Consider the following 15565-nt stretch of genomic DNA (forward strand, 5'->3'; position numbering starts at 1 on the left):
CGGTTGCTTTCAATTGACAATTTGAGAACCCCCAGTACGATGGCTTTGGCATACAGGGGGAAGGGGGTGTCTTTCTCATGCAACAAGAAATCTGGAAGCAGAGCCTCCCAGGTTTGCTCCAGAGTTCACTAATATTATCCAAGACCTAGACTCCTTTTAACTTTCTGCTTAGCCATCTTTGGTAGATGACTTTCCTCTTAATACAAGATGATTCCTGCACCTCTAGGCATCAAATTCACATTCCAGGCAGGAAAACAGGGAAATGGGAAAGAGAAAAATGCTAAAAGGAACATTCCAGTCGAGTCTGACACCTTTTCCCAAGCTTTCTCATCCAGTAATTTCAACTAGATCAGAACGAGTCATGTGCCCACCAAGCTGCAAGAGAATTTGGAGAAATGATTCTTTTAACCAGAGACATTGTCTTCCTGAACAAAATCAGGATTCTGCTGAAACTGAAGAAGGGGAATGGGTATTGGTAGGTGATTTTAGCAGCTCAGTGTCTCCTGCCACAGTGTCTCCTCTCCCCTTCCCCACCCCAGATGCTTACTGCCCTCTGGGACTCACGCATGCACCCCACAGCCCCCAGCAGTCCACTGAGGACAGCCCGTCCCAAGCCCATTCTTACCCTCCCCCTGGGAATGCATTCCCCTCATTGTATCCTCAGTTCTCAGAGGCCTGTTCTCAGATCTAGCACAGTATTGGATAGGAAAATTATCAACTCCTCACTGAGGTGCCACAGGACTAGTGATGATTTATTTCACTTTCTCAACTGACAAAACCTTCACTTAAAGGAAATACATTTTAAGGATATCATTTAGGGAGACAAGGGAGACCAGTTCAGTTCAGTTGCTCAGTCATGTCTGACTCTTTGCCACCCCATGGACTGCAGCACGCCAGGCCTCCCTGTCCATCACCAAGGTTTACCCACACTCATGTCCATTGAGTCGGTGGTGCCATCCAACCATCTCATCCTCTGTCATCCCCTTTTCCTCCCGCCTTCAATCTTTCCCAGCATCAGGATCTTTTCCAGTGAGTCAGCTCTTCACATGAGGTGGCCAAAGTATTGGAGTTTCAGCTTCAACATCAGTCCTTTCAATGAACACTCAGGACTGATCTTCTTTAGTATGGCCTGGTTGGATCTCCTTGCTGTCCAGGGGTCTCTCAAGAGTTTGTTCCAGCACCACGGTTCAAAAGCATCAATTCTTTGGCACTCAGTTTTCTTCACAGTCCAACTCTCACATCCATACATGACTACTGGAAAAACCATAGCCTTGACTAGACAGACCTTTGTTGGCAGAGAGGGTTGTTTTTTAGAGTAGCAGTTTGAAAAGTAACTACTTTCCAGCATGTCTCTCATAATTAACTGAAGGCTATTTCCAACTCGTCCTACGATTATTATGTCAGCTCTCTTCAAACTCAGTTACCTAGTAGGTCTTAACGTGTAAGATGATTTGCAGGACAATGTCAATGGATTTTATGACCTCTCTGTCTCTCTTTTTCTTATTTACACACACATGCGCGCACACACACAAGTTAAAATGCAAAAATAATTCAGTCGACAATAATTCTTTGAGAAGCAGGAAGTCCCTACTTTACATGCAAAACTAAAATTAATTGTGTAAATAGCAAAGAAAATCTTAAACTTTTGACTTTTTCAGTGTTAGACTTTCTAAACCAAAATTTCACATTAATAAAAATTATTGCAGGTACTTGGGACTCCTTTAAATGTGTAGGACCTGCTACCAAATCCAAGTAACATCCAGGCCCCAGATAAGACAGTTAGATCCCAGCCTCACTTTTCTGGTCTGAAGTAGGGAATTAAACTGAGGCAAAAATTATCCTAGCAGCTCCTCTTTAGTCCCCTCCTGGTCCTTCTCACCCTTTCTCTGTCCCTTGAGATTTTCTATTCTGCCCTCCTCCTCCAGTGGCAGTATGCTCTCTAGGTTGGCTTCCTAATTAAAGTCTTCAGGTCCAAAGAATAGATTTGTAATTATACCATTTCAAACATCTTCAAAGTGATGGGGTATAGAGGTTTGCCAGGATACCTACCTACCTGTTATAGTCTGAAAACTGGAGCTGCTTTGCTTGCAAGTAGAGAGAGCTAGAAATGTCTAAGTGGAGCTTGGGTCCTCCAGGAGGAACCTTAGCCCAGCTCCTGCCTCTAGTGGGAGGAAAGTTGAAGATGTAGTTTCCATGCAGAGCTGCCCAGGGATGAAGCTAAAGCAGCACCTGGCCTGACTTCTTCCTCTTCCCTGTCCTGCTTCCTCTACTTCTTGTCTCTTGGGCAGCATGTTCTCATAAATCAGGGTCTGCTTCCTGGGAACACAACCTAAGACATCACTCATCTCACAAATATTCAAAGGGCTGATTGAGACCTGCTCAGGCTTATTGATGATACTAAACTACTAACTTCTAGTCAATTTTGAAGTCAAATTGGGCATATCTGTTGAGAGGGTAACAGGCAGGAAGGTCGGGGTCTCCAAATGGAGGAAATAGGCTTTAAGTGTCAGACATTTTTTTATCTCTCTCTTAAGCAGCAGGAGGAAGCAAACTACAAGTGTGAGTTTTTTCCCCTTCTCTATACAAATTTAAAAAGAGGTTTCTTTTAAAATTCTGTGTTGCCATAATGACACCTGGTCCCACCTGAACTGTACTTTTCTCACACCTTGAGCTCACCAGTGCATTTTTCTTATGGACGTGTTTGTCTTAAGCTGTGTTAATGAGCTATGTATTTACCCTAGACTCTGTCTTCAAGTTGGTTCCACCTAAGACTCAGAACCGACTTGACAAACCAGTAAGTTTTCCTCATACAATTGCTCTCCTAATCTATGTCAATGAAACCATGTATTTGCTTAGAAACCTGCCTTTCAAGATTTCATGGCCTGGGACGACTCACTTTGTGCCAATGTTATCTCAAAACGCATGTTGTGGGTGAGGCGCCTGGTGTCTCTCTGAGTTTTGACACATTTCCTTTCTCTAATTAGCAGCCTGCTAGTAGCTGTATAACATCCAGCTAAAGACTAGCAGGGGGGCACTCTTTCTGCCCCCTGCTGATGTCTATGTCAGAAGCTTTCTCTATCTCTTTCACACTTTAATAAAACTTTATTACACAAAAACTCTGAGTGTTCAAGCCTCTTCACTGGCCCCAGCTTGAATTCCTCTCCTCCAGAAGCCAAGAATCCCGGCGTCTTTCACGGCTCAGCAGCAACCTTTCACTATCTCAGCAATTTGTCAATACTAGGTAACAATCCTAGTAAAGTCACTTAAGTTCTCAGAGCCTCAGTATCCTTATCTGCCATAAATATGAAGACAGCCATGTAAATGGAGTGCCAGGCACAGTGTGTTATTATGATTGGCAGCTGCTAAAGACGGACACAACTGAACGACTGAACTGAACTGAACTGAAACAAATTTTACCTTCATTTTCTTCAAAAACTAAGAATCACTAAGATTATAGTTTGAGAAATCAAACACATCATTTCCAGGTTTGATAAGCTGTGTTCTGAAGATAAAATTCTTTCCCTTTCTTTTATGATTTCACTTATGTATTCCCACTGGATGTACTTCTTTTCATAGAACGATTGCAGTAACGGATTTTGAGCCAACCGAGGCACGAATGGCTTTCCCTTGCTTTGATGAACCATTGTTCAAAGCCAACTTTTCAATCAAGATAAGAAGAGAGAGCAGACATATTGCCCTCTCCAACATGCCAAAGGTATTGCCACGTTCAGAAAATTTGGGAAATTGTTCTCAAAATGAACTTTGGTTTTTGCTGTGTTTTAATATTTGCTTTGTTTGCAGGACTTCAGCCATTAATTTGTTCTTACTCCATCTACATATTGCATAATAACTCCAATCCGTCTATATCTTAAAATCATTCTGTTTGGGCATTGTTACATAAGACACTTTTTGTTTTAAAGAAAGTGATCTATATTTCACTTGTGTTTATATGGAAGCAGTGTTCTTTTAAATCAGTGTTACTTGGCCAGCGATGAAATTCAGAATCACCCAGAACAGCACTTCTCAAACTTTAATGTTCGATGAATCATCTGAAGATCTTATTAAAATTCAGGTTCTGATTCAGTTGGCCTTGCTGTGAGGCTCAAAATTCTGCCTTTTTATTAATAGCAAGTTCCCAGGTGGTACCACTGCTGCTGGTCCAAGCACCACATTTGGAGTTGCAAGGATCTAGAGAATGCTCCATCGGCCCATCCTGCAAATCCTGATCTAGGAGTCTGTGATGGAACTCAGAAATCTTTTTAAGTTCCAAGAGTAGTCCTTAAAATTATTTATGAAAATTGTTTGAACATCATATGAAAAGCTACAAACTTTTTAATTGAAAGAGACCTCTGAACACTTTTGTTTGGCTCATATTTATGCTCAAAATGCAGAGACTCTGAATGACACAGTAGACCCTTGAGTCTTATTTGATATTTCCTCACTAATGATGTACTTGCCTTTTTTGCTGTTGAACAAAATGTAAAATATTTCTCCATTGCTACCTAGAAAGTTGGATAAAAATAGAGGCCCTCCTGACAGTGCTTCAGGAGGATGAGCTCAGAAGCAGCCAGATCATCATAACCCAGCCAGTGACTCCAGCCCATTTTCCTCTCTGCCCTCTTCAGTGACCGTCTTCTGTGGATAAAGCAGGAGATGAGTCCGTAAGCTAGAAACTGAATTTCCCCCAGATTTCTGTTTAACACTGGAAAAGTTTTTGCTTTGAAATGCTTGCAGAGCAGATCAAGGGGGAAAGTAACACACTCCACATGACATATATCCCACCATTTTTTTTTCATGATCATGCAGACAGCAATTTAATTAGCCTACTCCCTTTCAGGTAAAAAGGATTTGCTGCTTAACTCCAAGTCTTCTTTTTAATGGAATGTTCATTTAAGGGCCATTCAGTCTGTTTCCTGGCAGCTTTTTATTACTATAATTTTTCACATGAATCATCATGGAGGATAAAGTAAAAATACAAATAGTAATGCCTTTTAATTAAAATGTGATGCAAACATAAATTGTCATTTTGTTATATTAGAATTTCAACTTTCTGAAATGTTCAGTGTCTCATATTTAAGAAAAATAAGTGAAAAAATTTTAAATATTTTATATAATCCTTGAACTTTGCATTGCTTCAGTTGACTGGGCCAGTTTTTTACATCATGGCTTTTTCAGTAAACACTGGCTTAACTTTCTGCTCCATATTGACATGCCCTACCCAAGCTTCCCTGGTTATCCAAAAAAACAAAAGGGGGGATAGAGAGAGCTGAAGTAATGCTATGATCATACTCTTTGGATAATACCTGTGGCACTTAAGATGGGTTGTGGACTGGTGAGAAGTAACACACAATACGTTCTCAGTTAGCTTATTTTGAGAAGAAAAGAATACAAGTTAAGAATACGAGAAGGTGAGGAGTCAGCCAAGTGTTAGGAGAGGCAGTGTATATCTCTGGGGCATTCCTTTGTCCCCTTCATTCCTTAAGGGAACACACACCTGCTGCTGACACTTGCTATGTAAGTAGAATCCTGCCGAACTTGAGAAAACAGCTAAATCCTTCTCTAGCAACAAGTGTTTTATACTTGGAGCTTACATCACCATCCTGGAAGAACTTACGCTAACACCGCAAATACTTCTATTCAAGGCAATGCTAATCTACATGAGTGACTCCAGGTTCCTGAACCAAATTCAGCTTCCATGGGCTACATCTTTACCTGGGAGGAAGAGATAAATCACAGGGAATGCCCACCTGTCTCCTCACCAGCCCTGCCACCAGCTGTCCAGTGTCACAGACCCATTTCTCCATGGTCCCACAATCTTTCCTCTTCCTCTCCTCACCCATCTACACTCTTGACTAAATGGTTTTGCTGCTGAGCTTGGTCAGAGGACCACAATAATAGTGTCCCCTCCTCAGCCCCTACCATATCCTCTCCTCTGCTAGGGGAATGTACCCATAGAACTGTGGTTCAATTAGACTCCTTACAAAGGAGATTGTTTTTGGACAAAATTACCTTTCAGATAGAGGTGAAACTTAAAGCCCTATATATACTACCACTTTTTCTAGGGTACTTGGTCAGTGTTTCCTATGTTATTGGAACTTAGGAATTGAATTTTTGATAGAATTCTGTAGAATCAAATTCTGTAGAATTTAATAGCACAAACATTTGTCATTGACATAGGCTAGGCAGTTTGTGATAATCTTTCAAGCTATTTTTTCTCACCAAAGCAAACTGCAATCTTATACAAACACACAAAATATGCTTAATAATCTGTGGTTAGCACTGCCACAACCCTGATGCCTTAAAAGGGGTTTGGAGGGGGTGAGCAAGAAGCCAGTTGAAGACTTGTTACCAATTTGAAGAAAGTGGTATTTTCAGATAACGGGATCTGTGTCCTTTCAGAATTCAGGGGCATTATACCATGATGAAGACCATCTTTGGAACCAGCTATCCAGAGCAAATAAAGATAGAATTCAGTAATTACTCAGTGAATTTGATGGATGCAGCTGACCAGTCTATAGACTTAAAACTTTTTACTTCCTCAGTAGATAGGCAGAAGCTTAAATTACTAATGACCTCCTTGGCCTGACTGCTTTCATGGCTGAATCAATGAAGCAAAGATAAAATAAGGCTATGACTCAAGCTGTCACACAGCAAGTGCCAGAATGAGCAACGTCTTTGGAGTCACACAGCCACATCGACATCTTGGTCCTACCGTGAAACTAGCCGTGTGATCTTGGGCAATCAGTTAACATTTCTGAGACTCTGTTTCTTCACCTATCAAATTATACCTACCTCATACACACATAATAGGAGGATTAAAAGATGATGCAAAACATCCAGCACAGTTCTGCTTCCCATTTCCTTCTGCAACAGAAATTTTATTTATTATGTAACAAAGGGAAGGGGACTATTCTCTGGCACTTTTGCTTAGAAGTACAAATGTTGAATTGATGCCAGTGTTGGAGATGATTGCATTTCAAGAATATGGAACCATCTAAGATATTTCTATGCTTTCAAACAACAAAATAGGCATCATTTTCAGGTCCCTAAAGTAGCACATTGTGTCTTCGAGGAAGTCTAGAGATAAAAGAAACAGAGGGAGGCGAAGCCACAGAATGTTGTGAAGAGTCCTCTAATCTATATGGACATCACACATCCTTCAGAGCATCAAGCTCTCCTCTAACTTACATAGCCTACGTCGTAGGCATTCTTATAAAATACTCCAGTTTTCAAATATCGATTCTTTCCCTCCCTGTAGGTTAAGACGATTGAACTCGAAGGAGGCCTCTTGGAAGATCATTTTGAAACTACTGTAAGAATGAGTACCTACCTTGTAGCCTACATAGTTTGTGATTTCACCTCTGTGAGTGGTACAGCCTCATCAGGGGTCAAGGTGAGTTTGAGTTCTCTTTTCATACACAGTGCAGAATAGTGTCCTGAAGGCAATGAGCTCTTCTTTAAAATTTCCCCCCTTATTATCAAAATATCATGTAAATATATTATTTACAAAAATGGAGAGAGATAAAAAGTAAAATAACCTGTGAGCACTACAGGGGCGTGTCCTGGTGTAGTCCAAGTATTTTCTGTAAGTCTGTCAGTATACGACTGTATATAATAACAATATATACTGTATAAATCAATATATACTTTTTCAAATAACATGCAATTATTTTAGCTCACCATGCTGCTGTTGTTAAGTCGCATCAGTCGTGTCCGACTCTGTGTGACCCCATAGATGGCAGCCCACTAGGCTCCCCCGTCCCTGGGATTCTCCAGGCAAGAACACTGGAGTGGGTTGCCATTTCCTTCTCCAATGCATGAAAGTGAAAAGTGAAAGTGAAGTCGCTCAGTCATGTCCGACTCTTTGCAACCCCATGCACTGCAGCCTACCAGGCTCCTCCATCCCTGGGATTTTCCAGGCAAGAGTACTGGAGTGGGGTGCCATTGCCTTCTCCTAGCTCACCATAATATGCTATAAAAATTAAATGGCATTAAGTATTTTTCTATAATATTAATGATTGCATAGTACTGTACTCTAATGCATAGAGGTACCATACGGATTTTTTAATCAGCATCTTATTCTAGGACATTTACATTGTTTCCAATTGTTTTCTATAATTTTATTTCCTTAATGAAAGGAGGTCTTCATCATTTTTAGAGCATTCGTTGTTTACAAAAAGTTACACTACCCAATAACTGGGGCTTCCCAGGTGGTGCAGCAGTAAAGAATCCACCTGCCAGTGCAAGAGACACAAGAGACGCGGCTCAACTCCTGGGTCAGCAACACCCCCTGGAGGAGGAAATGGCAACCCACTCCAGTATTCTTGCCTGGAGAATTCCATGGACAGAGGAGCCCGGCAGGGATCGCAGAGTCAGACAGGACGGAGTGACTGAGCACAAACACACACAATAATTATCTGATAAAGTTTTGTGAATATCAATGAATACATGAAAAATAAAAAAGAACTCCTTACCCTGAGGAACTGTTACAGACACAAAAATATATTCAAAGAGCCATAAAATAGTGCTTATGAAAAATAGCAATAAAACATTGATTATAATTTCCATACATACTAGACCTATGGATACGCAGATATATATTATCAGCAATGTGTCTACATGCATCGCTGCATACAGATATATATGTAGATAGATATAGGTGTGTGTGACGTCAGACTGCACTTTACTTTAGGGGACAGGGTCCTGTCAGTTTCCTTGGGTTTGTACCCCAGCTCTACAATTTTCCATTTGCGTGACTTGAAGCAAGTTATTTAATCTCCATGTGTTTTCATTGCTTCACTCCTAATATGAAGAAAATAGCTTCTACTTCAGGAGGTGGCTGAGAGGACTAAGTTAGACTTTACATGTTTTACAAGTATACATTTAGCACAGTGCCTGGTAAAGTACTGTGGCCATTAACTTATCTTTCTTATAAAATTTCTGAGGGACTTCAGTTAATTCAGAGCATGAAAGCAGATTATGAAATGAAAGCAATACTGTACTTGAAACCCAAGAAAATTGGAATCTAACTTAATTTTTTCCACTTACTAGCTAGTAGTTACTGTGCAGGGAGACAGTGAACCTATCTGGGTGTTTTTGAGTTTAAAGAAAACACAACAGCTTTGGGTTTTGCTTTAGGACCATGATTTTAAGTTACTGAGAGCATTCATTGCGGGGATCTTTCGTTTCCCTGGTATCTTTCTTCAGACAACTCAGAAATACCACTCCATGTTTCACCTCTTGAATCCTCACAGAAGCCCTGGGAAATAAAAACACCACTATGGTTAATCTATGTTTTAAAATATGTGCTTCTTCTAATAAGGTGGATGAAACTGGAGCCTATTATACAGAGTGAAGTAAGCCAGAAAAAAAAAAAAAAAACACCAATACAGTATACTAACACATATATATGGAATTTAGAAAGACGGTAACGATAACCCTGTATGCGAGAGAGCAAAAGAGACACAGATGTATAGAAGTCTTTTGAAATCTGTGGGAGAGGGAGAGGGTGGGATGATTTGGAAAAATGGCATTGAAACATGTATAATATCATATAAGAAATGAATCGCCAGACCAGGTTCAATGCAGGATACAGGATGCTTGGGGCTGGTGCATTGGGATGACCCAGAGGGATGGTACAGGGAGGGAGGTGGGAGGGGGGTTCAGGAGGGGGAACACGTGTACACCTGTGGTGGATTATGTATGGCAAAACCAATACAATATTGTAAAGTAAAAAAAATAATAATAATAAATTAAAAATAAATAAATTAATTAAAAAAAATAAAGAAAACACAACAGAGGGTGGCTCCAATAAGATAATGAAGGCTTTTCCACCTAATACAAATGTTTTATTGAAACTCTTTTGGTGCTCATCATTTTGGAAAGCTAATTCTCAAGGGCTGGAATACATGATCTTGATGAACTGAAGTGAGCTCTCATGATGTGAAGGGTTTATATAGCTTGAAATGTACAGATTAACACCTAGGGAATATACTGCAACAGAAAGTACAGGGTTGTCTATAGTTTTCAAGAGGGACTTTTTCTTTAATACTTTACAAAACAACTTACCCTCTGTTGATGACATGTTTAATGGTACTCAATGCTTTCTTTTTTTTATTTTTTTTTAAATTTATTTATTTTAATTGGAGGCTTTCTTGAAAAATACAGTCTCCATTTTTGGGTGAAGGTTGTTAGGAATGGAGTCATGCCAAGGAGCTGTCATTCAAAGATCATTCTTCTCACCAAATTTCCCAGGTGTCCATCTATGCATCCCCAGACAAATGGAGTCAAACACATTATGCTTTGGAAGCATCACTGAAGCTGCTGGACTTTTATGAAAATTACTTTGATATCCACTATCCACTCCCCAAACTGGGTAGGTTCAAATTCTATCATTGTCTTTATTTTTAGAACTTGCTTTGATTTCATCCGTCTTTATATGTGATTAAAATGAGCACTGAGGAACTTCAGTTAGCCCAGAAAGCAGTAATTTATACCTGAGAGATGTCTTTGAGTGTAGAAAATAAAGTATTTATGAGAAACCCAAGTACTTGGGTTCATTTTTCTATTCTTTTATCAGGTTTAATATTAAAATATCTGCATTTTATATTAGATTTAAATGGATGAATTTCTGGAGCATATATTTCCTTCTATATCATATTCATATAAGACTAGCAATCTTTTATAAAAGTTGCCAAAGGTTTATGTAAATAGCTGAAAACTGTCCCTCCATCTGTTATCTACAGAGTGTTTGAGGCTGGAAGATAAGACTGTGGCACATACATTTAAAAAAAAGAGAGAGAGAGATTTGGAGGAAATAGATAATTTGAATGTGGTGGTAGTTGATCTTTATATGAGAGGATGCAAATAGCCCATCTTTGTTGGTTTCCATTTTCTATCTTAAAAAATAAAAGTTGTGATTTTTATGATGTTGCAGAATATATAAAAACACTGACAAATATTATAACATATAGATTAATTTTTAGAGTTTTGGACAGTGACAAAACATTGTTTTCCTTTGGGACTTGACAACACACACCTTATCATGTCCTTCTTCCCCTTTTCTGACCAACTTCATGCAGTTTTTCTTAGAGAATTAAAGGACTATCAGAAGACATGTCCAGGGGCTTATTCCCATAGTTCTCGAGTCTTGTGGTATCATTATAGTGCAGGTTCTATACACCCTCTAGTACAGACATACTAAATCAGGTTGCCCACAATCCATTGCTGTCCTCTGTCAAAAATCAAGGAAAGATCAAATAACAGCCATCAACAATCCTAAGTTGTTCTTCAAAAATGCAACCTCAAAGACCATATGAAATGAATGCATTTAAAATAAAGTTAACTGAAAGGAAGCATCCAGCTTAAGAAAAAGTAGAGCAGATATATTTAGCAAACAGAATTCAGCAACACATCAAAAAGCTCATATACCGTGATCAAGTTGGGTTAATTCCAGGGATGCAAGGATTCTTCAATATACGCAAATCAATCAATGTGATACACCATATTAACACATTGAAAGATAGAAGCCATATGATCATCTCAGTAGATGCAGAAAAGGCCTTTGACAAAATTCAACACCTATTTATGATTAGAACTCTTCAAAAAATGGGCATAGAAGGAACCTACCTCAGCATAGTAAAGGTCACATGTGATAAGCCTACAACAAACATTACTCTCAATGGTGAAAACCTGAAAGCATCCCCCTAAGATCAGGAACAAGACCAGGGTGTCCACTTTTCCCACTGTTATTCAACATAGTTCTGGACATCCTAGCTGCATCAATCAGAGAAGAAAAATAAATAAAAGGAATCCAGATCAGAAAAGAAGAAGTAAAGCTCTCACTGTTTGCAGATGACATGATGCTGTACATAGAAAACCCTAAAGATAATATCAGAAAATTACTAGAGCTAATCAGTGAATTTAGCAAAGTTGCAGGATACAAAATCAATACACAGAAATCACTTGCATTTCTATATACTAACAATGAAAAATCAGAAAGAACAATTAAGGAATCAATCCCATTCATCATTGCAACAACAAAAAAATTAAATATCTAGGAATAAACTTACCTAAGGAGATGAAAGAACTGTACACAGAAAGTTAGAAGACACTAATGAAAGAAATCAAAGATGATGTTAACAGATGGAGAGGCATTCCATGTCCCTGGGCAGGAAGAATCAACACTGGGAAAATGACGATACTACCAGATTACAGATTCAGTGCAATCCCTATCAAATTACCAGTGGCGTTTTCCACAGAACTAGAGCAAAAAATGTCACAATTCATATGGAAACTCAAAAGACCCCCCAATAGCCAAAGCAGTCTTGAGAAAGAAGAATGGAGCTGGAAGAATCAAGCTTCCTGACTTCAGGTTATACTACAAAGCTACAGTCATCGAGACAGTATGGTACTGGCACAAAGACAGAAATATAGACCAATGGAACAAGAGAGGAAGCCCAGAGATAAACCCATGCACCTACGGGTACCTTATTTTTGACGAAGGAGGTAAGAATATACAACGGAGGAAAAACAGCCTCTTCAATAAATGGTGCTGGGAAACTGGACAGCTACATGTAAAAGAATGAAATTAGAACACTTCCTAACACCATACACAAAGATAAACTCAAAATGCATTAGAGACCTAAGTGTAAGACCAGAAACTATAAAACTCTTAGAGGAAAACATAGTCAGAACACTCGATGACAAATCAAAGCAAGATCCTCTATGACCCACCTCCTAGAGTAATGGAAATAAAAACAAAAGTAAACAAGTGGGACCTGATTAAACGTAAAAGCTTTTGCACAGCAAAGAAAACTATAAGCAAGGTGAAAAGACAACCCTCAGAATGGGAGAAAATAGCAAATGAAACAACTGACAAAGGATTAATTTCCAACACATACAAGCAGCTCATACAACTCAAAACCAGAAAAACAAACAACCCAATCAAAAAGTGGGGAAAAGACCTAAACAGACATTTCTCCAAAGAAGACATACAGATGGCTAACAAACACATGAAAAGATGCTCAACATCACTCATTATTAGAGAAATGCAAATCAAAACTACAATGAAATATCACCTCATACTGGTCAGAATGGCCCTCATCAAAAAGTCTACAAACAATTAATGCTGGAAAAGGTGTGAAGAAAAGGGAACATTCTCTCACTGTTGGTGGGAATGTAAATTGATACAGCCACTGTGGAAGACAGTATGGTGATTCCTTAAAAAACTAGGAATAAAACCACCATATAACCCAGCATTCCCACTCCTAGGTATATACCCTGAGGAAACCAAAATTGAAAAAGACACATGTATTCCATTGTTCATTGCAGCACTATTTACAATAATAGAACATGGAAGCAACCTGGATGTCCATCGACAGATGAATGGATAAAGAAGTTGTGGTACATATACACAATGAAATATTACTCAGCCATAAAACGGAACACATTTGAGTCAGTTCTAATGAGGTGGATGAACTTGGAACCTATTATACAGAATGAAGTGAGTCAGAAAGAGAAAGATATATACCATATTCTAACACATTTATATGGAATCTAGAAAAATGGTACTGAAGAACTTATTTACAGGGCAACAATGGAGAAACAGACAGACAACAGACTTATGGACATGGGGAGAGGGGATGAGAGGGTGAGAGGTATGAAAAGAGTAACATGGGAACTTATATTACCATATGTAAAATAGATAGCCAACAGGAATTTGTCATATGTCTCAGGAAACTCTAACAGGGGCTCTGCATCAACGTAGAGGGGTGGGATGGGGAGGGAGAGGGGAGGGAGGTTCAAGAGGGAGGGGATACATGTATACCTATGGCTGATTCATGTTGAAGTTTGACAGAAAACAGCAAAATTCTGTAAAGCAATTTTCCTTCAATAAAAAATAAATCAAAAAAAGAAAAAGTAGAGCAGATATAAGCATTTCTAATGGCTTTGGGAAATAATATAACAAATATAAAATCATTGATGAAATTTAGAAAAGGAATAATTCCCATATTTGAAGTGCTAATGAATACTAATCTTGATTAGTGCTAGTTTACTTTTTGATTGCATTATACACATTTGCTTTTATCCACTAGAATTAAGCAATACTAATTCAGAAAACGAAGATCATGGCATCTGGTATCATCACTTCACGGGGAATAGATGGGGAAACAGTGGAAACAGTGTCAGACTTTATTTTTGGGGGCTCCAAAATCACTGCAGATGGTGATTGCAGCCATGAAATTAAAAGGTGCTTACTCCTTGGAAGAAAAGTTATGACCAACCTAGATAGCATATTCAAAAGCAGAGACATTACTTTGCCAACAAGGTCCATCTAGTCAAGGCTATGGTTTTTCCAGTCGTCATGTATGGATGTGAGAGTTGGACTGTGAAGAAAGCTGAGCGCTGAAAAATTGATGCTTTTGAACTGTGGTGTTGGAGAAGACTCTTGAAAGTCCCTTGGACTGCAAGGAGATCCAACCAGTCCATTCTAAAGGAGATCAGCCCTGGGATTTCTTTGGAAGGACTGATGCTAAAGCTGAAACTCCAGTCCTTTGGCCACCTCATGCGAAGAGTTGACTCATTGGAAAAGACCCTGATGCTGGGAGGGATTGGGGGCAGGAGGAAAAGGGGATGACAGAGGATGAGATGGCTGGATGGCATCACCGACTCGATGGACATGAGTTTGAGTGAACTCCAGGAGATGGTGATGGACAGGGAGGCCTGGTGTGCTGCGATTCATGGGGTCGCAAAGAGTTGGACACGACTGAGTGACTGAACTGAATTCCAGACAGTGAAATTTCAAGCCAAGTGACTTGATTTATTTCAAATTATTATTATTTTTTTTAATTACCTGGCTTTTCAGCCAAAGAACAGTTTTTTTTCCGATATGACTTGGCAGAATAAAAAGAAGTCTAAGATTAAATATTAGCCAGAAGTTTTCTAATCAATATGAATTCATCGGCAAAGGGTATATATATATATATATATGTATATATATACTCTCACAGAGACATGATATAAATTGGTATATATTAATTAAGCTCCAGGAGTCAATGATGGACATGGAAGCCTGGTGTGCGGCAGTCCATGTGGTCTCAAAGAATCGGATATGACTGAGCAACTGAACTGAACTGAACTGAATATACATTATATCTGAGGTGCTAAAAGATGATTAAATTTTACATTTTTTCTCTAAAATTTTGTCAAGAAGTAGAGGAAATATTAACAGTAAAAAGGAAATTGAGGTCAGAAAGAATTGATGCCTACAGTTTTTTCCCTTTACTGCCTTAGAAGGACACTTAAGAGGCTACATGTGCTTGAAATATTGACTATAGAGATGCTTCTAAATGGTGTTTTCCTGAAATTTAAAAATCCCTTATTTTCTCTTTTTTTTATAGAAATAAGTTCATTATATGTTTTGTTGAATCCAAATATTTTAGAGATCATTTGATACCTTATATTTTTAAAGTCTTTCTGTAATACTAATATAAAATACAATATGAATGTTTTAAAATGAATGATTTTCTCAGCAGTAATGCACCTAAGGTAATTTCAGTTTAGT

The 15565-nt window shown here is 38.8% G+C and overlaps 1 protein-coding gene across 2 annotated transcripts in view; it reads left to right on the forward strand.

Moving 5' to 3' along the window:
- Positions 1-15565, forward strand: part of ERAP2 (endoplasmic reticulum aminopeptidase 2) — a 51570-nt gene that overhangs the window by 4373 nt on the left and 31632 nt on the right. For both annotated transcript variants that reach the window (XM_086413244.1, XM_086413243.1), the window contains exons 3-5: positions 3577-3715; positions 7259-7393; positions 10255-10375. In XM_086413244.1, coding sequence (XP_086269370.1) covers positions 3577-3715; positions 7259-7393; positions 10255-10375 — 395 coding nt within the window. The remainder of the gene's footprint in view (positions 1-3576; positions 3716-7258; positions 7394-10254; positions 10376-15565) is intronic.

The sequence above is a fragment of the Bos grunniens genome, chromosome 7, assembly GCF_055505025.1.
Source record: "Bos grunniens cultivar Pamir isolate PY7600 chromosome 7, Bosgru_T2T1.0, whole genome shotgun sequence".
Taxonomy (NCBI): domain Eukaryota; kingdom Metazoa; phylum Chordata; class Mammalia; order Artiodactyla; family Bovidae; genus Bos; species Bos grunniens.